We start from the raw sequence: 27,937 nt of genomic DNA, 5'->3' as shown, positions 1-27,937 counted from the left end.
GAGTGCCATTGTCTGCGGAGGGACAGTGGCTTGCTATTGGCTGCGGCGGCCGGGGGCGGGGCCTCGCAGGGAAGCCTCGGAACGCTGAGGACACAATGTAACTTTTTTTTGCTACTTTGAGCTGCGAGGGCGCAGAGGAGCGCGGGAACCGAGGAGCAGCGGAGCCCCCCCCCAAGAGAGGACCCCCCCGGAGAGAGGGACCCCCAGAGGACTGCACAGGGGACCAGACAGAACCCCCCCAATCAGGATCACTGGGAGAGACCCCCCAGGAAGAACATCCGGGACACAAAAGAGCATCTCAGAGCCCCCCCCCAGGACCAGCACAGGGGACCCCCAAACCAGGATCACTGGGAGAGCCCCCCAGGAAGGAACATCCGGGACACAAAGGAGTATCTCAGTGACCCCCCTCACCGGAGAGGTTCACCCCTAGACAGAGCCCCCCCCAGGGTCCGCACAGGGGACCCGAGAGGACAACACCCGGAGCCCCCCCCCCCGGATCAAAGATCGCTGGGAAAAGACTCCACGAGTGAGGAACACCCGGGACAAGAACCACAAAGGAGCATCAGCCCCCCCAAACAAAAGAATATCCCAGGAGAAGGACCCCAGGGAGAGCACCCGAAGGAGGGCACCCCGAAAAGACCCTCCAAGGAGCACCCCTGGAAAAGACCTCAGGGGGAGGACACCCCCACAAAAAGAAGCATCTTAAAAGGAGACTCTTGAGGGAAAACCACTGGACGGGAGACCCCAAAAGAAGCCTGGTAAGGACACCCACAAAAGGGACCCCCCCCCCGAGGTACTTAGAGATGGGGGGGGGGCTTGTAACACCCCCCGAACTCCCTCACACCATACCATTGGATGACCCTGTAACACTAACACCCCCTGACCACCCTCATACCATTGGATGCCCCCCCCGAGATACCTAGTGAGGGGGGGCCCTTGTAACACTCTTTGACCACCCTCATGCCATTGAATGCCCCCCCCCCCCGAGGTACCCAGTGAGGGGGGGGCCCTTGTAACACTCTTTGACCACCCTCATGCCATTGAATGCCCCCCCCCCCCCGAGGTACCCAGTGAGGGGGGGCCCTTGTAACACACTTTGACCACCCTCATGCCATTGAATGCCCCCCCCTCGAGATACCTAGTGAGGGGGGGCCCTTGTAACACTCTTTGACCACCATCATGCCATTGAATGCCCCCCCCCCGAGATACCTAGTGAGGGGGGGCCCTTGTAACACTCTTTGACCACCCTCATACCATTGAATGACCCCCCCCCCCCGAGGTACCCAGTGAGGGGGGGCCCTTGTAACACTCTTTGACCACCCTCATGCCATTGGATGACCCCCCCCCCCCCCCCCCGGTACTCGGTGAGCGGAGCCCCTTGTAATATTCATGAAAACCCCCACACCGTACCCTAGGGTAACCCCCCCCCGTGGTACTTATATTGGGGGGCTCCTTGGAACACCCCCACACCGGACGTTGGATGACCCCCCCCCCCCGATACTCCGGGAGGGGGGCCTTGTAACATTCCTGGAAACCCTCACACTGGACCCGTGGGTTAACCCCCCCCCCCCCCCCGGGGCCCTTTGTAACACCCCCAGATCGGACCGTGGGTGAACCCTCAAAAGGTCCCCCCAGCCCCCCGGGTGAGATCACCCCTGCCCCCCCCCCCTGAGTGACGTCACTGACCCCCTCTCCTCCCCCCGCAGGTGCCCGCATGGACCCCCGGAGCTGCAGCCCCCGCCGGGTGCCCTGCGAGCCGCCCCCTGGGGCCCCCGCCGCCCCCATGCAGCTGTCGGTGCAGAGCACCACGGGGACCCGCTTCGAGCTCAGCGTCCCGGCCGAGGAGACGGTGGAGGGGCTGGAGCGGCGCCTGGCGCAGCGGCTGAGGGTCCCCCGGGAGCGGCTGAGCGTGCTGCACCGGGACCGGTGAGTCAGGGGGGGCATGGTCTGTGTGTGGGGGGGGGGGGGGCAGGGATAGCCCATGGTCTGTGTGTGTGGGGGGGGGGCAGGGATAGCCCATGGTCTGTGTGTGTGGGGGGGGGGCAGGGATAGCCCATGGTCTGTGTGTGGGGGGGGCAGGGATAGCCCATGGTCTGTGTGTGGGGGGGGCAGGGATAGGACATGGTCTGTGTGTGTGTGGGGGGGCAGGGATAGCCCATGGTCTGTGTGTGTGGGGGCAGGGATAGCCCATGGTCTGTGTGTGTGGGGGGGGCAGGGATAGGACATGGTTTGTGTGAGGGGGCAGGACACGGTGTGTGGGGGGGGGGCAGGGTTGGACATGGTATGTCTGTGGGGGGACAGGGCTAGTATGTCTGTGGGGGGACAGGGCTAGGACATGGTCTGTGGGGGGACAGGGCTAGGACATGGTCAGGGGGGCATGTGAGTATGTGGTAAGGTCCCTCCCTAATTCTTCGTGGGGGAGTTCGGCCCCTCCCTAGGTCTGTCGCGGGAGTGGTTGTAAGTGTGGGGGGTTCGGTACTCTCCATGGGTCTGCTGGGATGGGGGGGGGGTCAAGCCTTTTCCTAGGTCTGTCTGCCTGCGGGCGGTCGTCGTCAGTGGTGTGACCCCGGAGGGGGGGGGGGGCAGTATCCCGCGGTTGTCCATCTTGCCAGGTTAAAGGCGGGGTGTGTACCCCACTGGGGTCTTTGTGTGTGTGGGGGGGAGGCAGGACATGGCCCCCCATCGCTGCCCCGTCTGACCCCCTCTTCTCTCCGCAGGCGGCTGACCTCGGGGCGGCTCCAGGACTCGGGGGTGTCGGACGGCAGCAAGCTGACCCTGGTGCCCACCGTGGAGGCGGGGCTGATGGTGAGTGCCTTGGAGGGCAGGGGGGCAAGAGCCTGCTGTACCAGGGGCAGAGGGCAGTACTGGGGTACAGCACTGGGAGTGGGTGCAGTGCCTTCAGGCAGGGGGCAAGTATGCTGTACTGGGGGGACAAGGGCAGGGGAATGTACTGGGGGGGGGCGTGATTGACCAAGGGTTAAAGTGCAGGTTCCTGTAAGGGGGGGTTGAAGGCAGGCTGCAGGGCTGGGATCTGGTAAGGGGGGGTTGAAGGCAGGCTGCAGTGCTGGGATCTAGTAAGGGGGGGTTGAAGGCAGGCTGCAGTGCCGGGATCTAGTATGGGGGGTTGAAGGCAGGCTGCAGTCCTGGGATCTAGTAAGGGGGGTTGAAGGCAGGCTGCAGTGCTGGGATCTAGTAAGGGGGGGTTGAAGGCAGGCTGCAGTGCTGGGATCCAGTAAGGGGGGGGTTGAAGGCAGGCTGCAGTGCTGGGATCCAGTAAGGGGGGGTTGAAGGCAGGCTGCAGTGCTGGGATCTGGTAAGGGGGGGTTAAAGGCAGGCTGCATTGCTGGGATCTAGTAAGGGGGGGTTGAAGGCAGGCTGCAGTGCTGGGATCTAGTAAGGGGGTTGAAGGCAGGCTGCAGTGCTGGGATCTAGTAAGGGGGGGTTGAAGGCAGGCTGCAGTGCTGGGATCCAGTAAGGGGGGGTTGAAGGCAGGCTGCAGTGCTGGGATCTAGTAAGGGGGGGTTGAAGGCAGGCTGCAGTGCCGGGATCTAGTATGGGGGGTTGAAGGCAGGCTGCAGTGCTGGGATCTAGTAAGGGGGGGTTGAAGGCAGGCTGCAGTGCTAGGATCTAGTAAGGGGGGGTTGAAGGCAGGCTGCAGTGCTGGGATCCAGTACAGGAGGTTCAAAGGGCGGAGTGTGACCCAAAGTTTTATTTGCAGGCTGGGGTAATAGTTCAGTAAAGGTGGGTGAAAAGCAGTATTTAGTGCTAGGGCCGTGGGGGATGGGTCCAGGGGCAGGCTGCTATTCTGGGGTGTGTTGCAATAACGAGACGAGAGGCGGGCCCGCCCATCTGACCTCACTCTTTCTTCCTTGCTCAGTCGCAGGCCTCCCGCCCGGAGCAGTCCGTCATCCAGGCCCTGGAGACCTTGACAGAAACTCAGGTATGGGTCATTGTGGTCTAAAGGTCATGTGAGGTCACTGACTGCATGTGCTACTGGCTTTTGTGCTGCAGTGTGTGTGTGCCCGGAGCTCTGGTGCTGCAGTGTATTGGGAGGTGTCTTTGCTGTGTACCTCACGGCAGGTCATTGCTGCATCGCCGCGCTCGCTGGAGGCCGGTGCTGCATCGCCGCGCTCGCTGGAGGCCGGTGCTGCATCGCCGCGCTCGCTGGAGGCCGGTGCTGCATCGCCGCGCTCGCGCTGGAGGCCGGTGCTGCATCGCCGCGCTCGCGCTGGAGGCCGGTGCTGCATCGCCGCGCTCGCGCTGGAGGCCGGTGCTGCATCGCCGCGCTCGCGCTGGAGGCCGGTGCTGCATCGCCGCGCTCGCGCTGGAGGCCGGTGCTGCATCGCCGCGCTCGCGCTGGAGGCCGGTGCTGCATCGCCGCGCTCGCGCTGGAGGCCGGTGCTGCATCGCCGCGCTCGCGCTGGAGGCCGGTGCTGCATCGCCGCGCTCGCGCTGGAGGCCGGTGCTGCATCGCCGCGCTCGCGCTGGAGGCCGGTGCTGCATCGCCGCGCTCGCGCTGGAGGCCGGTGCTGCATCGCCGCGCTGGAGGCCGGTGCTGCATCGCCGCGCTGGAGGCCGGTGCTGCATCGCCGCGCTGGAGGCCGGTGCTGCATCGCCGCGCTGGAGGCCGGTGCTGCATCGCCGCGCTGGAGGCCGGTGCTGCATCGCCGCGCTGGAGGCCGGTGCTGCATCGCCGCGCTGGAGGCCGGTGCTGCATCGCCGCGCTGGAGGCCGGTGCTGCATCGCCGCGCTGGAGGCCGGTGCTGCATCGCCGCGCTGGAGGCCGGTGCTGCATCGCCGCGCTGGAGGCCGGTGCTGCATCGCCGCGCTGGAGGCCGGTGCTGCATCGCCGCGCTGGAGGCCGGTGCTGCATCGCCGCGCTGGAGGCCGGTGCTGCATCGCCGCGCTGGAGGCCGGTGCTGCATCGCCGCGCTGGAGGCCGGTGCTGCATCGCCGCGCTGGAGGCCGGTGCTGCATCGCCGCGCTGGAGGCCGGTGCTGCATCGCCGCGCTGGAGGCCGGTGCTGCATCGCCGCGCTGGAGGCCGGTGCTGCATCGCCGCGCTCGAGGCCGGTGCTGCATCGCCGCGCTCGAGGCCGGTGCTGCATCGCCGCGCTCGAGGCCGGTGCTGCATCGCCGCGCTGGAGGCCGGTGCTGCATCGCCGCGCTCGAGGCAGGTGCTGCATCGCCACGCTCGCTGGAGGCCAGTGTTGAGCATCGCGCTCACTGGTGGCGGCTGCAGTGTCACTGGAGGTTCGCACTGGGATCTCTTACTGCGCTGCTGCAGGGGTGCTGTGTCATTTTAGTTAGTCCGTCTGTCCACTGCTTAATTAAAAACAAATAGGGTCTATAGGTTTTTTTTAGTACTCCAAAACTGGGGTTGCAGAATACTGGGGTTTCTGATTGGCTCTTTCTTGCACCAGTACACTTCCTGTCTCTTTATCTCATGAATGCTGAGGCTGGCCAGTCTCGGCTCCTGCTTCCTACACTTCTCATCTCCATCGCATGAATGCCGCAGGTGCCAAGCCTCGCTTCCACCTCGTGCCCCTTATTCCATCGCTCTTACCCCTGATCTAAGGCTGGAGCCCACTGCTGGCACAAATTAAGCACAGTGTGTATGCATCAGTGGAGTCCGGCTCTGGTGTTGCAGTGTACCAGGACCACTGGCAGTGCACTAGGGTTGCTGGAGGGTGGCTGTAGCGTTGCAGTAGTGGCTGGAGGTCTTCTTGTGGGTCATGGTGGGGTGTAGGCGTTCCGTAACTGGCTTTGCTCGCCGCAGTGTCTCTGGGTAACTGGTTCAGTGGTGCTGTATCTTGCGGTCTCTTGACACTGAGGTTAACAGGCTGACTGCTACAGTGTCTGGGCAGGGGTCTTCAAACTGGGTGGGGCACAACTGATCCCACGGGGGCGCCAGGCTCTGGCCTAAAGAAGCATTTTGCTAATAACCGTGCTTTGTTTTCCTCCAATGGGCCGTCTTTAACATCGGAACGGTTCCGCCATGAGCGTCGGTTGGCCTGTGCTCATGACGGAACCGTTCCGTCATGGGTCCATAGGTTCTTTAGAACCTTCAGCACCGCAGGGGAATTCGCGCAGCACTGAAGGGGTTAAGGACTCTAAACCCCCACTTCTAATTATCGCCCTGTGGATACTTTAACATGTTAGTAAGGCCTGCCTGACCAGAATAGTATGTTTGGCAATCATGTGTTTGGTAACAGAATTTACCTGCAATGTTTAAATAAGTTTAGACATAGGTAAAGATTGTCAATTTAATAGAAGGATTGGAAAATTCTGCAAAGTCGTCCCCGCCCCCCCCCTTATTGGGGGCCGGAGGGATTAGAAGGCTTGAGGGCCACAGCTCTGTGGGTGGGATGGGGGTGTTTTTTTTGGCCTCAGTGGATTCCAGGGTTCCAGTGTTTCGGGTGATGCATTTAGCCGGGTATGTCCGGGTCGCTGGCTCTGCAGCGCCTCGAGGGTCACTGGTTCCTTTCTGTGAGGCTTGGCCATGGGCCAGGAGCTGCAGTGCCTCCGGGGTCACCTGAGGCCAGCTCGCTGCTGCGGTCACTGGCTCAGCGCTGCATTGCTGGTGTGGTAAGTGGACACTAGCTCAGTGGAACCGTCTCTCCAGGTGTCGCTGGACTGCTCGTATTCCGGTGTCTTAGGCTCGCAGTGTCTCGGGCCACTGGCTCCGTGCTGCAGTGCTCCCTCATTAGTTTCTGTGAGGCTTGGCCCTCAGCCAGGTGCCGCAGTGTTTCAGGAGTCACTGGAGGCTTGTTTGATTAGTTGCTGGCTCTGTGCTGCAGGGTCTCGTGTCATTAGCTTCATGATACACTGCCTTTAAAGGAAGTGGCAGTTGACTGGTGCTGCAGTGTCTCCAGTGTCGCGTGAGGTCAGCTGCGCGCTGCAGTGTCTCAGCGCTCACTGGTTCGGTGTTGCAGCGTCTCGGGTTCTAAATGGCCTGGTGGTGCACTGTGCCAGTGGTCACTGGACAGTGCTACAGTGTCTCAGGTCTCACTGGCTCCGTGCTGCGGTGTTCACTGATTGGTTTCTGTGATGGCTTGGCCATCTGTCAGGTGCTGCAGTGTTTCAGAGTCACTGGATGCTTGTTTGCTGCCGGCAGTGTCTGAGGGGTTGCTGGCTCGGTGCTGCAGTGTCTGAGGGGTTGCTGGCTCGGTGCTGCAGTGTCTGAGGGGTTGCTGGCTCGGTGCGGCAGTGTCTGAGGGGTTGCTGGCTCGGTGCGGCAGTGTCTGAGGGGTTGCTGGCTCGGTGCGGCAGTGTCCGAGGGGTTGCTGGCTCGGTGCTGCAGTGTTTCAGGAGTCACTGGATGCGTGTTTGCTGCCGGCAGTGTCTGAGGGGTTGCTGGCTCGGTGCTGCAGTGTCTGAGGGGTTGCTGGCTCGGTGCTGCAGTGTCTGAGGGGTTGCTGGTTCGGTGCTGGCAGTGTCTGAGGGGTTGCTGGTTCGGTGCTGGCAGTGTCTGAGGGGTTGCTGGTTCGGTGCTGGCAGTGTCTGAGGGGTTGCTGGTTCGGTGCTGGCAGTGTCTGAGGGGTTGCTGGTTCGGTGCTGGCAGTGTCTGAGGGGTTGCTGGTTCGGTGCTGGCAGTGTCCGAGGGGTTGCTGGCTCGGTGCTGCAGTGTTTCAGAGTCACTGGATGCTTGTTTGCTGCCGGCAGTGTCTGAGGGGTTGCTGGCTCGGTGCTGCAGTGTCTGAGGGGTTGCTGGCTCGGTGCTGCAGTGTCTGAGGGGTTGCTGGCTCGGTGCGGCAGTGTCTGAGGGGTTGCTGGCTCGGTGCGGCAGTGTCTGAGGGGTTGCTGGCTCGGTGCGGCAGTGTCCGAGGGGTTGCTGGCTCGGTGCTGCAGTGTTTCAGGAGTCACTGGATGCGTGTTTGCTGCCGGCAGTGTCTGAGGGGTTGCTGGCTCGGTGCTGCAGTGTCTGAGGGGTTGCTGGCTCGGTGCTGCAGTGTCTGAGGGGTTGCTGGTTCGGTGCTGGCAGTGTCTGAGGGGTTGCTGGTTCGGTGCTGGCAGTGTCTGAGGGGTTGCTGGTTCGGTGCTGGCAGTGTCTGAGGGGTTGCTGGTTCGGTGCTGGCAGTGTCTGAGGGGTTGCTGGTTCGGTGCTGGCAGTGTCTGAGGGGTTGCTGGTTCGGTGCTGGCAGTGTCTGAGGGGTTGCTGGTTCGGTGCTGGCAGTGTCTGAGGGGTTGCTGGCTCGGTGCTGCAGTGTCTGAGGGGTTGCTTGTTTGCTGCCGGCAGTGTCTGAGGGGTTTCTGGCTCGGTGCTGCAGTGTTGCAGGACAATATATATGGGGTGGTCCCAGTATTTAAATCATCATTAGTGTCAAAAGAGGAAGAAAGTTGAAATAAAATTCAAGTGTAAAAATCACAACAAACTATAGATTCCAGTGTTGTTTAATCACACTGAAACAAGTCGAAATTTCATACGAGGAATACACATCGCACATTTGTTTTGAAGATATCAACATTGCAGTGCCCAGGGAGCGGGGTTGGGGCGGGAAAGGATGTGATTCAGGTGAGGTAGTGGGATAAAAAAGTGCAAATCACAAAAAATGCAGGCACATACTACATACTATTCAAATGCCCGGAAAACATGAGTCAATCAAACACCTATTTAGAGTACATAATATCTGTACACAAATGCCATGTAACATATGGTTCCTCAACAAAGCAAGTACTGGCATTAAAAGATTGTCGACGTTTCGACCCCAATGACGGTGTAGGCTTCTTCAAAAACCTTACTCGTGGGGTCTTCCTCAGGACAGTGAGTGGGTGGTGTGGGGTTGCGAGGCCCCATAAATGGAGAGACAGGGTCCTCTCACAAATCAATGGTGGGGAAAGCAGTGGGCTTTATGGCTCGGTGGCGAAGTTAAAGGAGGAGTGAGAAGGCACTCAAAGTTTTACGGCTCCAGTCTGAATGGATCAAGGGACCTGCGGCAATGGGGAACATATCCTGAGTTTAACAACCATCAGGGAACCCGAAGAAATAGAGGGAAGAAAGACATCGCAAATTACTCCGTGCCCTCCAGGAAACTTGTTCGGTGTTGCCGTGTCTTTGGTAGTAAATGGCTTGGTGGTGCAGTGTGTCATTTGTCACTGGACAGCGTCTCAGGTTTCACTGGATCAGTGTCTCATGCCACTGGCTGTGTGCTGCAGTGGTCACTGATTAATTTCTGTGGGGCTTAGCCATCGGTCAGCTGCTGCAGTGTTTCAGGAGTCACTGGATGCTTGTTTGCTGCCGGCAGTTTCTGGGGGTTGCTGGCTCGGTGCTGCAGTGTTTCAGGGGTCCCTGGATGCTTGTTTGCTGCCGGCAGTGTCTGGGGGTTGCTGGCTCGGTGCTGCAGTGTTTCAGGAGTCACTGGATGCTTGTTTGCTGCCGGCAGTGTCTGGGGGTTGCTGGCTCGGTGCTGCAGTGTTTCAGGAGTCCCTGGATGCTTGTTTGCTATTGGCAGTGTCTGGGGGTTGCTGGCTCGGTGCTGCAGTGTTTCAGGAGTCACTGGAAGATTGTTTTCTGCCGGCAGTGTCTGAGGGGTTGCTGGCTCGGTGCTGCAGTGTTTCAGGAGACACTGGATGCTTGTTTGCTGCCGGCAGTGTCTGAGGGGTTGCTGGATCAGTGCCACAGTGTTTCAGGAGTCACTGGCAGTGTCTGAGGGGTTGCTGGCTCGGTGCGGCAGTGTCTGGGGGGTTGCTGGCTCGGTGCGGCAGTGTCTGAGGGGTTGCTGGCTCGATGGGGCAGTGTCTGAGGGGTTGCTGGATCAGTGCCACAGTGTTTCAGGAGTCACTGGATGCTTGTTTGCTGCCGGCAGTGTCTGAGGGGTTGCTGGCTCGGTGCGGCAGTGTCTGAGGGGTTGCTGGCTCGGTGCGGCAGTGTCTGAGGGGTTGCTGGCTCGGTGCGGCAGTGTCTGAGGGGTTGCTGGCTCGGTGCGGCAGTGTCTGAGGGGTTGCTGGCTCGGTGCGGCAGTGTCTGAGGGGTTGCTGGCTCGGTGCGGCAGTGTCTGAGGGGTTGCTGGCTCGGTGCTGGCAGTGTCTGAGGGGTTGCTGGCTCGATGCGGCAGTGTCTGAGGGGTTGCTGGCTCGGTGCGGCAGTGTCTGAGGGGTTGCTGGCTCGATGTGGCAGTGTCTGAGGGGTTGCTGGCTCAGTGCTGCAGTGTCTTGTGTCATGACGCACTGTCTTATGGAGGCAGTGGAGGTTCACTGGAGCTGCAGTGTCTTCGGAGTCGCATGAGACCCGCTCTCTGCTGCAGTCTCTCAGCGGTCACTGGCTCAGCACTCAGTGACAGGCGTCTCCGGGTCGCTGGTTCAGTGCTGCAGAACCGTAAGGGTCATGGCCGCGTGCGATGGGTTAGTTAGTGGTACCAGCTCGAGGATGCAGTGTTTCTGGGGTCGCTTGGTTGTACTCTTGGGTGCTGCGGTGTTTTGGGGGGGGGCTTGGTAAAGGGGTGTCCCAGTGGTCAGTGGCTCGGCACTGAAGTGGTTCATGCACCGCTGGCTAGGGGCTGCAGTGAGTGGGGGGTGGGGTCACTGCTTCAGTTGCTGTAGTGTTTCATGTGGTCACTGGCCAGTGTCTCAGGGGCCACGGTGCCAGTGAGTGTCTCAGGGGGCCACGGTGCCAGGGGGCCACGGTGCCAGTGCCTCGGGGTCCACAGTCGTCCTCGCTTTGGGGCCCCTGTTCGTCTGGTTTTCGGCCCCAGGGGCCCCGTCTTCCCGTTACTCGACCGGTTTCCGGTGTTGCTCCGCCGTTTCCTTCCGGTTTCCTCTTCTTGCTTCCGGTCGTCGCCCCCTCCGCTTCCTGCATGTGCCCCCCCCCCCCCCCGCACGTCTGCAAACAGTGGTTGTTGATTGCTGTCTCCGGGCGGGGCCACAGCCCCACCCTCGGGTGCGTCGCCAGCTCCTGCATGGGTGTTAGTCGGGGGGGGGGGTACCCAGGGCGGGGTCTCTGGCTGTGTTGGGGGTATCTGGCCCAGGGGGGGTACTATGGCTGTTTTGGGGTCTCTTGCTGTGTTGTGTGTACCGAGGGGGGGTCCTCTGTGGTGGTGGGTGTTGGGGTGCGTGTGTACACAGGATGGGGGGGGTGTTTGTAGAGGCTCAGCCTGTGGTCGGCTGGCTCTGTGTGCCTAGGGGGGGGCAGGCTCGTGTAGGGTCCGGGTCCACGCCCTCTTGCACCCCCCCCCCCGAACATTCCCCGGTGTGGCCTTAATGTGCCCTCTTTCATGCCCTCGTGGTCCCCTCCTCCTTGTGTGCAGAGTTCATGCCCCCTGGGCCCCCCTCCTCCCCGCACAGGGCGCCTCCCCCCGCCCCCCCTGGTTTGCAGTGAGTCAGTGCTTCTCAGAATCGCTGGGACGCGGCGCCTCTTATCAGAGCTGCGGGGGGGCGGGCCGTCTGTGCTGCGGGGGTGCGGCTTCCTTCCTGTTCTGCAGCAGGGCCCTGCCCCCCCCCCCTTCCGCTGCTGCTCCCTCCGGGCTCTGGTTACAGGCCCCGGCTTAAACCAGGGGGGGGAGGGGGGACTCCCTCCCCAGGGATGAGAGGGAAGAGGGGGCTGAGGGAGCCTCGAGGCCTGGAGACCTTTGTTGGCGCCGAGGGCCCCCCCTCTCAGGGGAGAGCCCCCACCACGACGAACTAACTGCAGTTCTGGGTGCAGTCTCCGGCTGTGCTCGGGGCCTCTGTACTCATTCGCGGGGTCTCGCCTCCCCCGCGCTCCCATGTTTTGGGGTCTTTTTTTCCTCTTCACCCCTTCATTCCTCTCTTGGTTCATTCCTGGTGCCCCCTCCCACTTGCCAAGCCCCGCACCCCTTTATTTGTGGGGGTGTATGCCCCCCCCTCGGGCCCCTTTCATTTCGAGGGTCTCCGGTCCCTCCTCTCTCCTTTCACCCCCGGTGCCCCCGCCCCTTCTCGTCGCTCCTCCTTTTCTCCTGCCCCCTCCTTTGTCCCCTCGTCCTTCCGTGGGTCTCTGCACCCCCCGCCCCTTCTGAGGCGGGGGGGGGGCTTCCTTTGTCGGCTCCTGCGGGGGCGGCTGCAGTCGTGACTGGGGAAGGGGGGGGCTCTATTGTGGCTGAAGGGGGATTCGTGCAGCTCGGCTGTCTGCTGAGAGGGGGGGGGGACATCAGGTCAGGGGGCTCGAGCTGTTAAAATGGGGACTGTTAGTCCATGTAGTATGTATGGGGGGGGGGCAGTCCACCCCCTTTTGGCGGAAAGGGTGAAGTGCAGCTGGCAGTGCGGGCATTAATGCACATTTATTTCTGCATCCCTTGTAGCGCCTTGACCCAGGCCCTGTGCACAGCTCAGGGCGCTCACGTCAGCAAGACCTGGGCTTTGTGTGCACCTTGCATTCTTTGCATGCACAAGTGCGCAATGCATCACCCGTACATGCGCCGTGCAGGGGTGTGTTGACGCAGTGCTCTGACCGAGTATTTGCATGCTGCGTGCGTGGTGTGTGCACGTGCAGCGGTGCGTGGTCCTCGTTCTTGCATTCGCACAAGCAGTGATGCTGTCCCCAGTCTTAGCACAGTCTTTGTTTGCTATTTGTCTATGCATTGATGCAGTTTCTGGAATTAGCACATGCAGTGGCGCTGTTGCTGGTGTTTATGCATGCAGTGGCGCTGTTGCTGGTGTTTATGCATGCAGTGCACTTTCACTGGTGTTTTTACATGCAGTGATGCTGTCCCCAGTGTTAGCATAGTCTTTGTTTGCTATTAGAGCATGCAGTGATGCAGTTCCTGGTATTAGCACATGCAGTGGTGCTTTCGCTGGTGTTTGCGCATGCAGTGCGCCCTCACTGGTGTTTGTACATGCAGTGATGCTGTCCCCAATCTTAGCTCGGTCTTTGTTTGCTATTTGTCTATGCAGTTCCTGGTATTTGCAGATGCAGTGCACTGTCACTGGTGTTTGTACATGCAGTGATGCTGTCCCCAGTCTTAGCACGGTCTTTGTTTGCTATTTGCCTATGCAGTGATGCATTTCCTGGTATTAGCGCTGTCGCTGGTGTTTGTGCATGCAGTGATGCTGTCCCCAGTTTAAGCATGGTCTTTCCTATTTGCCCATGCAGTTCCTGGTATTAGCACATGCACTGCACCCTCACTGGTGTTTGTTCATGCAGTGGCGCTGTCGCTGGTGTTTGCGCATGCAGTGCACTGTCACTGGTGTTTGTTGATGCACTCCCCAGTGTTAGCTCGGTCTTTGTTTGCTATTTATCTATGCGGTTCCTGGTATTAGCACACGCAGTGGGGCAGTCCCTGCTGTTTGCACATGCAGTGCACCCTCACTGGTGTCTGTCCATGCAGTGATGCTGTCCCCAGTCTTAGCAGGGTCTTTGTTTGCTATTTGTCTATGCAGTGATTCAGTTCCTGGCAGTGGCACATGCAGTGGGGCAGTCCCTGCTGTTTGCAGATGCATTGCACCCTCACTGGTGTTTGTACATTCAGTGATGCTGCATGGTCTTTATTTCTCTATGCAGTTCCTGGTATTAGCGCATGCAGTGATGCAGTTCCTGGTATTAGCGCATGCAGTTCCTGGTATTAGCGCATGCAGTGATGCATTTCCTGGTATTAGCGCATGCAGTGATGCAGTTCCTGGTATTAGCGCATGCAGTGATGCAGTTCCTGGTATTGCGTATGCAGTGATGCAGTTCCTGCTATTAGCGCATGCAGTGATGCAGTTCCTGGTATTCAAATACGCAAAGGGGGAATGCCTGAATTAATCTCAGCCACAATAAGTTATTTTTCACACCATGCCACCATAGGTTGAACCCAGCTATATGCAAATCAGTCCTGATCTGATCCTGCTCCAATAGGAACAATTAAGTCTGAACTGCCAGGCCAGGTCCAGCTCGCGCCCTGCCTGGGGCAGTCAGTCGGGTGTAGCTTGGTTCCAGCGGCACAGTGAGCATGGCCCCACGTTTGGGCGCCACACTGAAGTATACAAAAAAGTGATGGGTGAAATGTTTGAATTAATCTCGGCCACTACTGATTATTCGGGCTCCGTATCCCAGTCCACCTGTTTGGACGCAGCTATATGCAAATCCTTTTTGACCCTGCTCCAGTACAAACAGCCCAGCCCAAACTGCTGCTTCCTGATGGCGCATGCAGTGGTGCCGTCGACACGCGTGCATGTTCAATGTTTGATATTTGCCCATGTAGTCCCTGGTGTTTGCATGTTCAATGTTTGATATTTGCTCCATAATTAAACCTGCTTTTTTCCCCCCTTTGCTCAGGTGAATGACTTCCTGTCCGGCCGGTCGCCTCTGACCCTCGCCCTCCGCGTGGGGGATCACATGATGTTCGTGCAGCTACAGCTCGCGGCCCAGCAAGGCGGTGGGGTGCATCGGCACGTGATCACCAGCAGGGGTGACGGTGGCAGTGCCACAGCCTCCTCTCACTACCGAACTCTGCACTCCGGCACCAACTTCACCCGGGTCCCCGGGGCCCCCTGCCAGCATGGCCCGTCCCCCTCTTTAGCGAGCATGCCCCTGCACTGCACCAGCACCCACTCCGCCCCTGTCACGGCGGGCATTTTCCGGTCTCATGGCGCAACCACGACAGCAGCGAAGAGCAGCACGGGTGCCTCCCCATGTCCAGAGGTGAGTGTCATGTCCTGGGAGTACTATTCCCCCCCCCCCCTCCTGGCACTGGCAAAACGAAAATCGAGGGGGCCTCCCTGCACGGTGCGAAGAGGGGCCCCCTCCGGGCTCAATTAGGAGCTCTCTGGCCCGGAGTGCAGTGCCGAGGGGCCCCCCTGGAGCTTGGGGCCCCCCCGCACCACAGGGGCTGCGGGGGCCTGTGTTACGCCCCTGCCTCCTGGACTGCTCCGAATCACCAACCCGGGTCAGTGGTCCATTTGAACCCGAACTTCCTGCTATGGCGTTTGCCTCATTTGGCTTCTTGTGTAGGTCCGGCCTGTGGCCTTCTGGTCCTGTAGATGGGGTTCTCTTGAGCCTTTGAGTTGGGCCCGCGTCAGACCCCCATGCTCCCCATGTTACCTCAGAGGTGGTGCCTTTTTTGCTCTTTACCCACTGGTGTTGACCTTCACTAACCATGAGTCAGTTGCAGTGCCCTGGTGGGAGAAGCTTCTGCACTTGCCCATTGGTGTCAACCACCTTTTGGGCCTGGTCTGCTTTAAGTCCCCCAGGTGAATGGGCCCCCGCTTGCCTAAAGGCATGGATTCCCCCCTCCCCCCCCACACACATCTTTCACCTGAAACCAGCATGCCACCTTGCCCATGCAAATGTCTGCCAGCGTACACCATGTGTGACCCGCTTCTCTCCTTCTTGCAGGTGGGGCGCAGCCCGAGGACCAGCAGCACGAAAAGCACATGTAGCAGTAGCACCGGTAGCAGCACAGGCAGCAGCAGCACAGGCAGCAGCAGCAGTACGCCTCTCAGCAGCCGGTCTCGCAAGCCTGGCGCAATCATTGAGAGCTTCGTCAACCACGCGCCCGGGGTCTTCTCAGGAACCTTTTCTGGTAAGGCTGGGGGCACCTTTCCAAGAATATGGGACTTGTGTCTGCTGGCAGCATAGGCATTCGAAGGCCTGCTCCAGCATAGGAAAGCGGGTCTGACACAACATAGACGGCACAGAGTCTGCCGGCAGCATAGGGGGAGCAGGGGTCTGCCGGCAGTATAGGGGGAGCAGGGGTCTGCCGGCAGCATAGGGGGACCAAGGGTCTGCCGGCAGCATAGGGGGGACCAGGGGTCTGCCGGCAGCATAGGGGGGACCAGGGGCCTGCCGGCAGCATAGGGGACACATTGTGGGATGTCAGCATGGGGAGTGCGGGTGTGCCACAGCATAGAGAGCACGGGGTGCCAGCAGCATAGGGGGCATGGGGGTTGTGCTGAAAGGAAAAGAGGCACAGGGGTCTGCCGGCAGCATAGGAAAGCGGAGGTCGGCCAGCACCATAAAGAGCATGGGGGTATGCCGACAGCGTAGGAGGCATGGAGGTCTACCAGCGGATGTATGGCGTTAGAACGCATACATTGACAACGCGTACCTTTACAACGCGTTCGTAACAACGAAAGTTGTTACCACGCATTGCGCGGGGGGGGGCGCAAAATTGATTAATTTAATTTACTATTCCAACACCAGTCCCCGTGGATAGTAGGGAAGGTGTTGGGATAGTAAATTAAATCATTTACTATCCTTGAGCGCCCCCCAGTGCAATGCGTGGTAACAACTTTCGTTGTTACGCCCGCGTTGTAAAGGTATTCCGTGGTAATGCTTGCGTTCTAAATGCTGCATACCTCTACCAGCAGCATAGGGGGTGCGGGGTCTGCCGGCAGATTAGCTCCATAGGGTGAGGAAAACAAGGGGGTTGTAAGAAATAGACCATGGGTATGCATACGGGTCAGGAGTGGGAGGTGGTGTGGGTTCTGTGAGTAATAGACCAGGATCACACATGGGTCTAGGGTGGACTGTGGTGTTGGTTTGAGAAGCGACGCCTGGGACATGGCGTAAGTCTGGGGACATGGCACTGCGTGGGTCTAGGGCGCACTGTAGTATGTCTTATGGGGAAGCCTTGACTGAGCCTTGTTGCAGCAGAGGTGACTTGCTGTTATACACGTTTCGTCTCTTTTTCTTCAGGCACTTTGCACCCCAACTGTCAAGATAGCGCCGGCCGGCCCCGGCGGGACATTGGCACCATCCTGCAGATCCTCAATGACCTCCTAAGCGCCACACGGCACTACCAGGGCATGCCACAGTCCCTGACGCAGTTGCGGTGCCAGACGCAGTGTGCCGCTACCTCTCCAGACACTTCCTTGGACCTCAGCAACAAAACTACCTCAGCAAAGTCCGAGCCACAGCCCCTTCACCCGTTGGTGCAGTGCCAGAGTCAGATCCGCATGTGCAAGCCCATGGGTGAGTGACGCAGGAGTCTGTGCCTAGGCTGTACCCCACTGTGTATGGGAATCTCTCCTAAGAAATGAATATGCTGATATGACACTGCTTGCGTACTGGGTTGATAGGTACGACACTGCATAAGTGCCGGGTGGGTTGGTTGGTATGACTTTATTTATTTTTTTATTTTCAAACGTTTTATATAGAGCTACTGGACCCAAGAGTATCAGAGCGCTTTACAAGGATGGTGAACATAATGAGATAAAATTAACAATTAAGCGAAAAAGAGTTACAGTATGATAATGCATTCAACAGGGCTAAGGGGGCAAGAAACAGAGCGATAAAATTAAGTTGAAAATGAATATTAAAAGTTAGGAGAGAGAGGGGGGTGATGAGAGGGGGGGTGAGAAAATGAAGGGATTGAGAGGGGGTGGGAAGAGGAGAGGACAAGGGAAGAGAAAGGAGTGAACATGTTCAGAGTCGGTAACATTCGATACCCCAATACTTGTTGAGAAGTACTTTGAGTTCCTTTTTGAAGAGAGGGTAAGAGGGGTTGCAGCGAAGATCCTTAGGGAGAGAGTTCCAAATTGTAGGAGCGTTACCAGAGAACGCACGGGATTGGGTTTTTAGACATTTGAGTCTGGGTGGGATCAAGACAAGGGAGTTTGTGCTCCTCAGGGACCTGGAGCAACCTGCTGTGTGTAGTTTTGTTGTAAGGTAAGAAGGGGTGTTTTGGTGAAGAGCTTTGTGAGTGATGCAGGCGATCTTGTAGGTGGATCTTCCTTCTATTGGGAGCCACTTGAGATTTTTGAGGACGGGGGAGATGTGATCAAATTTTTTACAATCAGAGATGAGTCTCGCAGCTAGATTGAGGACAGATTTCATCGGTGCAAGATGGATTTTAGGGGCGCCAGCAAGAGTGGCCTTGCCATAGTCAATCCTGGAAAGGACAAGCGATTGGACAACAAGTTTGAAATCGTCTGCTGGAATAAATGGTTTAAGTTTCTTGAGGTGAAGAAGGGTGAAAAGCGCACTTTTGGATGCATTTTTAATGTGGGGGATTTAGATTTTGGTCGATCATGCGTGCTGTGGTGGGTTGGCAGATACAACACTGCATGTGTGCCTGGGTTGGTTGGTTCGACTGCATGTGTGCCATGGTGGGTGGGCAGACCTTTGAACGTGTACCCTGGAATGAACTCTTGCCCTGGACTTACGGCTGCCGTGGGTGGGGGCTCCTGGTGCAAGGGTGAGTCGTCTTGAGTTTGGGAGGGCTGCTCTTATTCCCTGCTGTAGTTAACCGAGCAAGAATACCTGATCTCAGATGTGGTGTGGTGTGGTGTGGGTGCCACTGATGTGACTGCAGCTTTGGGCACATTAGGTCCACCATAGGAGTGCAACTCGGGGCACGTTGTGCAACGAGGAACCAGGCGAAGATTGCTGCAAGCCTCTGGTGAGGTCGCTTCTGCTCCTTGCCTGCTCGGGCAGAGCCGGTGTCCTGCAGCGGGCAGGCCGGGCGTTCTTAGTGGAAAGGTGTGGGGTGGGCTCTTGAGCTCTCACAGTGAGGGCATTGGGTGCAGTCACTGTGTCTCTGTCTGGTTCAAGGTTTGGTCCTCTTTTGTGTTGCCCGGCTGCTTAGTCTCCACTGTGGCTCTACTGGCCCCTGTCAGAGGGGACTCCCCAGTCTGCCTTCAAAGATGGTCTATTGCCACAAATGACCAGTGTGGACCTTGGAAGAGACGATCTGCCTCCAACCCAACCACCTGCCGCCTTCCTGGACTAGCCAAGGTAGCACAGGGTGAATCCACAAGCCTACTGTGACGCGAAGAGGAAACCATCGCCTTTTACCCCACAGGTAGAAGGCGTATCGGACAGGCAAGCCTACAGGAAGTGACACGTGTGCAAAGGAGTGCCCAGGTTCAGGACCACTTGCTTTCATACGACACAAAGATATGCCCAGTGCCCATCACCCAGACCTTGCACCCAGCTGCAAACCTGGCCACAGCATCCGATGGATTGGTCCGGGGGTGCCTGGAGTGAGTTCACGTTCTGTGCGGTTACTATCAGTTGCTTCCAGCATCATTGACTCAAGAAGCTTCAAACATTACAGGACGCTTTTTCACTGTGTGGCTCGACTTCGCACGGTAAATGAAGCACCTAAATTTGGTACACTAACTCCAGTGCGTCCAGTAGAGTTACACACCCGAGTTCATCTCTTTGGGACACAAGCGAGCTCTTTGGGAAAGACTATCCGTTCTCCTTTGACCTCCTTAAAGTTCTGTGTCCCAACACTGAGGAGTAAGTGGGTGTTGGACAAGCAGGGGGTGGGGAGTGGTCCACTGGTACGGACAGGATTCCTGCTCTCCCTCCAAGAGCTGCGAGGACCTCCCTTCCCACCAGCGAGGCGTCCCCACTCCTGGACTGGTGCTGCTATTGGCCTTACCGATAAACCCCAAGTTTGCGTTGCTCTGTCCTTTGCTGTGTTGGGAGTTTCTGCTCCATGGGCACTCACACTCTTGTCAGATTCGAACACCCTCCAACCCTCACATAAATATCCACATCAGCCCGTTAAGCTCTGCCGTGCCCCCCTGTCTGGCCCGGGAGTGGTGGTCGTGATGGCGTTGTAAGTGATGCAGTCAGTTTTGACGATGGTGCGGGTGACCAGAGAGCCCCTGGAGTTCCTTCAGGATGGAGTTGATGTGACCACTCTCTTTTAGGTCTTGGGTGAGACGTGCTGCAGCGGTTAAGATGCCCGTAAGGGTGCTGAGTTGCAATCTGGACGGCCCTGGAGTAGGCATCACCTCCATCCAGTTGATGGATTATGAGGGCTTGAACAGGGTACCCCTCAAGCATGCCAGTGTGGGGTCAGAGCGGCCGCGGAGTAGGCATCACCCCATCCAGATGCAGGATGAGGAGAGCTTGAGCAGCCATTCTGGAGTCACTTTTATGAGAGACTCTTTGGCTTTCTTTCCAAGAGAGAGCGGACCCCAGGCGTTCATTGTGCGTCTTGGGCAGTGTGTTCCTTGAGGGAGAGGTTGGTGTCCACGGTGATTGCAAGTGATTTGGCTTTCAGCGAGAGTTAGGGTTCGAATCCGTCAAGGTTCATGCCATTGAGCCAGGTTTGTAGTCTGTGGTTCTTGGCAAATACCAGGCACACTGCTCTGTCTTGGTTGGTTTGAGCTTCGGGTGTCGGCATCCAGGTCTGGATGGTGTGCCGGCAGTCTTTGAGACGTTGGATGTCTGAAGCAGACGAGGCTTTCTAGCAGGGTGGTGTGTCTTCGGCATATTGGTGAATCTTGATGCTGTTGTCTGTGAGTAGAGTACCTTTGGAGATGACAGGAGACAGCCTGGAACCCCAGGGGTCGTGCATGCGTTCTGGTGGCTTACAGGTGCACCAACCCCTCCACCTGGAAGTTACACCGGTCCTGACCCCGGAAGCTGTCCATGGACCATGTCTGAGCGTGTGCTCACCATGGGTTCATGCTGTGACTGCCTCTAGGTGTCTACTGTGTGTATGTATGGCCATGTGTGTTACTGTATGCATGCAGGGCTGCCCCTGGGTGTGGCTGCGTTTCCATACACTTGTGTGTATTTCATTAGGCGTGTTACATTGCAGCCTGTGTACTCCAGCCCTCTGCTGCTTTGTGTTTTTACTGTGTGTACATGTGTTCTTGTATGTGTGCCTGCCCTGAGGTGTGACCTCAGCCTGTGTGCGCATGAGTCTAGATGAGTTCTGGTCTGTGTGTGCGCAGTGTGTTTTTTATTTATTTAATGCATTTTTATAAAGCGCGGACTTTACCCGAAGGTGTCAGAGCGCTGTACAATAGAACCAGTTACTTTACATGAGAGAACTGTTGCAGGAATAGAACAAACAATAATAGCAGGCCATAGAATCAAAGCGAGGCAGGCATAAGGCACACAATCTCAAGCACAGCAAGCACAGACTGTACAAGCCAGAATAAATGTCAAATTATACAATGACTAAAGAACATCCTGGCGAACAATAGCAGGCCATAGAATCAAAACAACGCAGGCAAAAGGAACACAATATCAAACGCAGCAAGCACAGGATGTACAAACAAAAATATAAATATAGGTGACAAATTTACAATGACTAAAGCAATTCCTGGCGGGGACTGTGCACTCGCCGCACCTAGCGTTGGCCTCAGGCCGGTTCTCTCTCCGCACCTCCGGTGTGTTAATGTCCCTGGCAGTAGAAAGATACCTCCCATCGCATAAAGCCGGTATTTTTAGCCCGTACCTGTCCATGCTTGGAACTGCAGATATAAATAGAAAGCGCTGCATGCACCGTGTGATCTGCGGCCCACGCGCGCGCATCGACCCCGGACCGAGGAACGGAGATGGAAAGGTCTGCTACAAAAGAATATTTCCCACTTTGTTTAATATCCTGTTCAGCCTGGCGCCCGGGCCTCGGCAGACTCTTGAACCCATAGCAGATCGTGAGAGGTGGCCCCCCTGGTCGCAGCCGGTGGTTGGTCCAAGGCCACGTGCACTCCGGGCAGGGCGCCCCCCCCGCCCTGGGCCGGGATCCTGCTGGCACCGGCCCAGACGCCCCTGAAACAAGCATCGGGCTCAGAGTCCACCCGCCGGCGCCCTCCCTTCCCTGGTTTGTTTGGTATGCAGCCCCCTCCCCCGCCCTGCCCTGCCGTGCCCTCTCTCTCTCTTCCCCCCCCCTGCCCTGCCGTGCCCTCTCTCTCTCTTCCCCCCCCTGCCCTGCCGTGCCCTCTCTCTCTCTTCCCCCCCCCCCCCCCCCCCCCCGGTCTCCCCCCACCCTCTGGAGCACACAGCAGCTCATTGAGGCAGGCCCTGAGGGGGGAGGGGCGCCTCTGTGAGTGTGGAGGAGGGTAGACCCGGGGCTGGCCTCCTCCCCCGCACTCATGGATGGTCCCCCCAGGGAGGCGGTGGGGGCCGGACGCTGCCTCAGCTGGGGGTGGACATCCATCACAGACCGGCCAGTGTGTCTGTGGGAGGGGGGGGGGAGGGGGCCGGCTTCAGCTGGACAAGTCATTAAGGCTCCGTCAGCTCTTCCTGCGGAGGGGGAGGGGCGCCAGATAGTGCTGATGACCCCTTCTTACCTTACCTTACCACGAAACTACACAAAGCAGGTTGCTCCAGGTCCCTGAGGAGCACAAACTCCCTTGTCTTGATCCCACCCAGACTCAAATGTCAAAAGACCCAATCCCCTGCGTTCTCTGGTAACGCTCCTACAATTTGGAACTCTCTCCCTAAGGATCTTCGCTGCAACCCCTCTTACCCGCTCTTCAAAAAGGAACTCCAAGTACTCCTTCTCAACAAATACTGGGGTATCTAATGTTACTGACTCTGAACATGTCCACTCCTCTCTCTTCCCTTGTCCGCTCCTCTTCCCACCCCCTCTTAATCCCTTCATTCTCTCACTCCCCCTCTCTTCACCCCCCTCTCTCTCCTAACTTTAAATTATTCATTTTCCACTTAATTTTATCTCTCAGTTTCTTTGCCCCCTTAGCCCTGTTGAATGCATTGTCATACTGTAACTCTTTTTTAGCGCCTTCTCTGTAGCGCCCAGCAGGCCGTGCTTGCGTCGGAGCGCTTCAACGCGGAATCACGTGCCTCTCTAGGATGCACCTGCGGTAGGTGCGCTGTGAAGGGCGTCCAGTGACCCCACCATGGAATTAAGACCCCCGTCCTCCACCGGCCAGAACGCCCCCTCACCTCTACCCATTCGTCCTACAGGCTCATCTGACCCGCATCTCCTGTGTCCGGACGCGGGTCACGGCTCCCCTTTTGTAACTACCACCGATCTATGTCCGTGCCTACCAGTAATCTCCAAAAGCCACCCAGGGATCCTGTAGACAACATTCAGCCTACAGGTCCTCCCTATCCATCCTGTACACAGGCACCCGGTTATTCTATGGACTATGATCAGGTCTACCGGTCCTCCCTGCCTATCCTGTACATGCCCTGCCTCCTGTGCACGGTCACCCGGTCCTCCTGCACTGTGGTTCAGGGTGTGCATTAAACGGCTTTGGAGCAGCGCCCCGGATGTAAGCACCTCTGACTCACACCATGGGCTTCGAGGCGATCCCCGATGCGCTATGTAAGAGCTGGCTCTAAATACTGCAGGCCCTGGAGCATTCATCGAGCCAAGAATAGAAACACGTGACTGCTGCAGACAGCTCCGGGAGCAGGAGGGAGGGAGATGAGACATTCAAGAGCGCCTGGATTCAAACACAGCAGCGGAAAGGAGAGGGAGGGGAGCTGCCAGCGGCTTTTGAGCTATTGTGGAGTTTTATACAGCGCGAACTAGACCCGAGGTATCAAAGCGCTTTACATTGCACCAGTTTCGTTACAGATGGACACATTCATTTTGTTAGGCACGGGGAGATTAAGTGATTTGCCCAGAATCACAGGATGTTGAGCGTCGTTGCCGAGACTCGAACCCAGCTTCGAGGTCGACCCCCCCCTAGCCGTTAGGCCACATTCTCTCATTCTCAACTCCAGGCTGCAGACAGTTCATTAGAGATTAGGAGAGACATTTATAAATCCCAAAATCTAACTCAACTGGAGTTGTGTGACAGAGGGGCATCCCCTGCCCCCCGCTTCTAACACAGGAGGAGAGGGCGAGACGGAATATTAGACCGTTTCCACGCCTGTCTGATTTTTACTGATCAGCTGTGTGGACTGTAAAGGTGTGTTGGGGGGTGGGGGGGGGGTACCAGCTGTGTGGACTGTAAAGGTGTGTTGTGGGGGACCAGCTGTGTGGCCTGTAAAGGTGTGTAGGGGGGACCAGCTGTGTGGCCTGTAAAGGTGTGTTGGGGGGACCAGCTGTGTGGCCTGTAAAGGTGTGTTGGGGGGGGGGGGGGGGGGTTACACTCCAGCAGTGGTGTGCGTTGGTTAGTGTGAACGTAAGCTGAGTTTGGCTGGTTCAGTCTGTTGTGTATGGCTGACCGTGCTGAAGCTCCACGCTAGGTTTCAGTGAGCTAGGCGCTCTCTTGTCCAGTGCTTGGCCTGTGCAGGTTGCTCTGGGAATGGGAATCTTGGGATAAGACTTGACTGGCAGGATCAGGAGTAATTCAAGTTCTTTGTCAGAGGGTGTCGTGTTTCAGGTGTGGGGTTGCGTCGTAGCAGCGCGGTGTGGCGGGGGATCAGTATGGTGGAGAGCAAAGATGGAGGCTAAAAAGTCTCCACCTGAGGCGGTGCAGGGCAAGCCTGGAAGGCCCAGCAGGGTTGTGCTGCTGTGTGCTCCTAATATTGGCAGTTGTGTGTTTATTTTCACATGGTGGGGGGTGGATTCTTATGCTTGTGGGGGGAGCTAGCCTCTTCCACAGACTGACCCTGAGTCTGCTGAGCCCACTGGAGCATGTGCAGAACCATTGTGGAGAAGATGTAGCATCATACTGCAGGCCATCTCAGAGGAACCGAAACAAAAAAGGGACTCCAGGCTGGGCAGCCGTCTTAGCTTAGGGAGTTTCCCTTTACAGTCAAGGGTCCTAACCAGTAGAGGGTTTGATACGCTAAAGTTTTGGTTCGTGACCTTACCTTTCACAAGAATTATTTGAATCAAATGGAGTTGAGAACAAATAAAACATACTGAACTGAAATCAGATTCATTGAAGTCCAGGCTTTTTAAACTGCTTGCATGTCAGTCTCAGATCCTATTTGCCAAGAGTGAGGAGTGTGCTTTTTAATGCATGATTAAACTTGCTTCTGCTTTCACGCAGATGCTGTGCTTTTGAATGTTCCCTGTATATTCAATATTTTCAGGTGGGGTGGGTGGAGTTGGGCGTCTTTTGGGCTTTATTTGGTAGGACTTGTGCTTGTTTTGGGCTTCTTTCCGAGGGGATTGCGCTTGTTTTGGGCTTTTTTTCGATGGGATGGTGCTTGTTTTGGGCTTATTTTCGATGGGATTGGGCTTGTTTTGGGCTTCTTTTTGAGGGGGATTGGGCGTGTTTAGTATTAAACACCTGTCCACGTGCTGCATGGGATGAGCAGGAGGAGAGATGGGAACTGGAGGGGCAGGCTGTGGAGCAAGAGGTCCATGTGAGGGAGAAGGCTGGAGGTTCTGTGTATCCAGGCTGGAAAGGCCCACCCCCCAGCAGGAGTGGTGGCGAAAGGCCACATGAATGTAGGACATCCTTGTACAGAGGCTGGGGCAGTCGTGAGGTTGCAGACCACGTGCGGTCTGTGGGAGGGGGTTGTAGGGGCCTAGGATGGGATTGAGGTCCCAGCCCCCTGGTCTTGGTGCAGCAGCATCCTCATATTGATCTAAGGCGCCTTTCTAACAACCACTCTTATTCTCTCCACAGGTGACCGCTTGCGGCAGACTGAGAACCGCGCCACGCGCTGCAAGGTGGAGCGACTGCAGCTCTTAATGCAGCAGAAGCGCATGCGCCGGAAGGCTCGGCGCGATGCACGTGCACCCTACCACTGGCTGCCCAATCGCAAGGCAGCACGGAGCAGCAGCCATGGCAGTGTGTCGAGTGAGGGCAGCCTGGACCTGGAGGACATGCTCTGGAAGCCCGAGGTGGCGGCCGACATGCCGTCTGAGTTTGTGATGGCGTAGCACTCAATCGCACGCTCCCATTATGTGGCAGGACGCAGTTTGGGACGTTTGGGGGTGCCTGTGGAGGAATTGCGTGGCCTTCAGGGACCAAGATCTACGTGGATAAGGGTCTCGCCCAGTGGACTCGGCGCACACCTCTCCAGGATCCGGACTAGCCCCTGAAGGTGGCAGCGCTTTGTGGACCCACTTTTGTGTGTTTTTGATTTGTTTTCTTTCTGGTGGGATTCTGGACTGTGAAAAACTCTAACCAAACTGAGGACAGCTTAAAAATGGTGAATCATTTTTTATTATTGGTTGAATAAAAAGATCCATGTGGACTGTAAAATGAGAACTTGGCAGCCTTACAGACTAGATTGGCAACGGTTTCCTGTGCTGGAGTACGCCATCCGGTGGATTTGGGCGGTCAGGGTACTTTGGTGAAGTTTGGGGTTTCTTTGGTGCCCTTCCCTTTGGAACAGCAGACCTAAGGTGGATGAGAGGTGCTAAGAAGGGGCGCACACAGTCAGGTGTCCCTCCAGTAACCCTTTCACCCCCAATGTAGCAATGTCTGCTGCGTCTCACACGTTTTGTTTTCAGTGGGGAGTTGGTAATGCCTTTGCAGTGGTTAAATGGCTAAAGCCGAGGTAAGTGGCTGGTGCTGTGGCACGTGGCTAATGCGGTTTTATGTCGGTGGTGCTGTGGAATCTTATTAAATGCCACAAAGTCATTGCTGTAGCACATATTGAACGCTTTGACCTTGTACTTAGCAAAGGCCACAGCATGCAGTTAGTGCTGCGGTACAAAGCGGTGCCATGGCTCCTAACTTGTGCAGTGGTTACACAGCTAATTTGGAACTGCTGGTGCTGTGGGAACTAAGCTATGCCATGCCTTGTAACTTATACAGTTGGTACACTGCTAGGTATGGGCTGCTGCTGGTGCTTTGGTATCTCGCTGCGCCATGGCTCTTAGCTTGTGCAGCGGTTACACAGCTGACCGGGAACCTCTGCCGGTACTGCTATGCCTTAGCTTGTGCTGTGGTGCCACAGTTAGCTTGGAACCTCTGCCGGTGCGGCGGTACCTGGCTGTACCATGGCTTTGCTGTGGTTACACAGCTAACCGGGAACCTCTGCCAGTGCTGTGGTACCTAGCTGAGCCTTGCTTGTTGCTTGTGCAGCAGTTACAAAGCTAAGCTGGAACCTCTGTTGGTGCTGTGGTACCCAGCTAGCCATGGCTTGTTTCGTATGTAGCCGATACACAGGGTGCATTTCCAATTCCTCCGTTGCTTGCGTGGCAGGAGGCAGCAACGTCAGCCGTTTCTTTTTATCTTTGCTGCCACCAGCCTGTGGGCTTTTAAAAAGTTTTTCTTTCACTTTTCGGTGACTGACTCCTATAACCTCTAGTCACAGGTACTGTGGTCCATTTACAGAGGTGCAGGGGGGGTCTTCCACTCATCAGTGCACACTCCCTCAGTAGCATGTATTTTTGGAAGTAATGTTTATTTGGCTGTAAGCTCCCAGTTTGTCAGCTTTGTCCTTGGGACCCCACCCTCCGTTTTTGGGGCATTTCAGATCTGTCTGAGTCGCCTCCAGTTGCCTCGTGGCTGAGGCTTCTTGTGCAGTGGAATATATCCAGTCTCCCAAGTGGGCTTCGTGGCCCATCCGAGGACCCTATAGTGACGCCAGTACCACATAATGTGAATTTAGAAGTGTTCTTAATCCACCTCCACCACTCCAGTATCCTTTGTCTATGGGAGGGATGTACGACGATGTACTGTTCAGGCGTGTGTCCCATGCTGCTGAATTTTGGGGCGCCTGGGGCTACAGGGGTGGCTGCGTGGATAGACACTGACCATTTCTGTATTGACCCCTCTTCGTTATGCATTTGGGGTCTGTACTGCACCTCACGACTTCCACAGACATACAGCCCTCTCACCTCGTTGCCTCATGTTGTGATGTCCGAGTCTTATATGTTGTGGGGGGGGGGGATTAAAGGGGGAAGATTGTGTGTTAGGATTGTCTTGTCTCTTGAGATGGGGAAGAAAATGAGTTGTTTGTTATTCCTTGTTTTTTTGTTGGGGGGGGGTTACGGACAATAAAGGTTTGAGGACGTATGGAAGCCATGTTGCCCGCACTACTAATTATGCACTGTGTTTTCTTGGGCAGGAGAGTTGTTTGTCCTGGAGAGGGGTGGGCTACTGCGCTTGGGGACAGACTAGAAAGGAGAAGGTGGAGGGGAAGGAAAAGCATGGAGGAGGGCAGCCCTAGACAATGCTGCCTGTGGAGCACTGGAACGCTTGGCTTGTCACTTGTCATTAATGAGGAGCTGGTAATGGGCCACCTGCATGTGCTCAGACGTGAGTCCCTTGCTCACTTGGCCACTGGATTCAAGATAGCCTGGCTGATGAGGATTATGAATCCGAAACCGGTCCCAGGATGCTTGTTTCCGGTCCAGGGAAGGCATGGCTTGGCAGTTCGGCTGGACTGTTCCCATGAGGCACAGGGACAGACTGATTTGCATATGGCCATGTCTGACCTGGGGTGGCAGAGTGGGCTAAAGAATGGTGATGGATTAAACCCA

General features: G+C 57.1%; 1 protein-coding gene across 1 annotated transcript; it reads left to right on the top strand.

Moving 5' to 3' along the window:
• On the top strand, positions 1-27,475 carry MIDN (midnolin). Its single transcript, XM_078670777.1, has 8 exons — positions 1-758; positions 1,707-1,926; positions 2,718-2,805; positions 3,878-3,940; positions 14,206-14,571; positions 15,265-15,451; positions 16,567-16,842; positions 25,125-27,475. The coding sequence occupies exons 2-8, from the start codon at positions 1,715-1,717 to the stop codon at positions 25,379-25,381; spliced, it is 1,449 nt and encodes a 482-aa protein (XP_078526903.1). The 5' UTR covers positions 1-758; positions 1,707-1,714; the 3' UTR covers positions 25,382-27,475.
• The last annotated feature ends 462 nt before the right edge of the window (positions 27,476-27,937 follow it).

This window comes from Lissotriton helveticus, chromosome 12 (genome assembly GCF_964261635.1).
Source record: "Lissotriton helveticus chromosome 12, aLisHel1.1, whole genome shotgun sequence".
Classification (NCBI taxonomy): Eukaryota; Metazoa; Chordata; class Amphibia; order Caudata; family Salamandridae; genus Lissotriton; species Lissotriton helveticus.
The sequence above is the reverse complement of the archived record's forward strand: the minus strand, read 5'-3'. Positions and strand labels throughout refer to the sequence as shown.

Bases quoted from the DNA above. Each gene is read 5' to 3' on its own strand.
- MIDN (XM_078670777.1), top strand. From the start codon at position 1,715: ATGGACCCCCGGAGCTGCAGCCCCCGCCGGGTGCCCTGCGAGCCGCCC. The intron at 2,806-3,877 runs GTGAGTGCCTTG...TTCCTTGCTCAG, and splicing joins CCGTGGAGGCGGGGCTGATG to TCGCAGGCCTCCCGCCCGGA. The intron at 3,941-14,205 runs GTATGGGTCATT...CCCTTTGCTCAG, and splicing joins AGACCTTGACAGAAACTCAG to GTGAATGACTTCCTGTCCGG.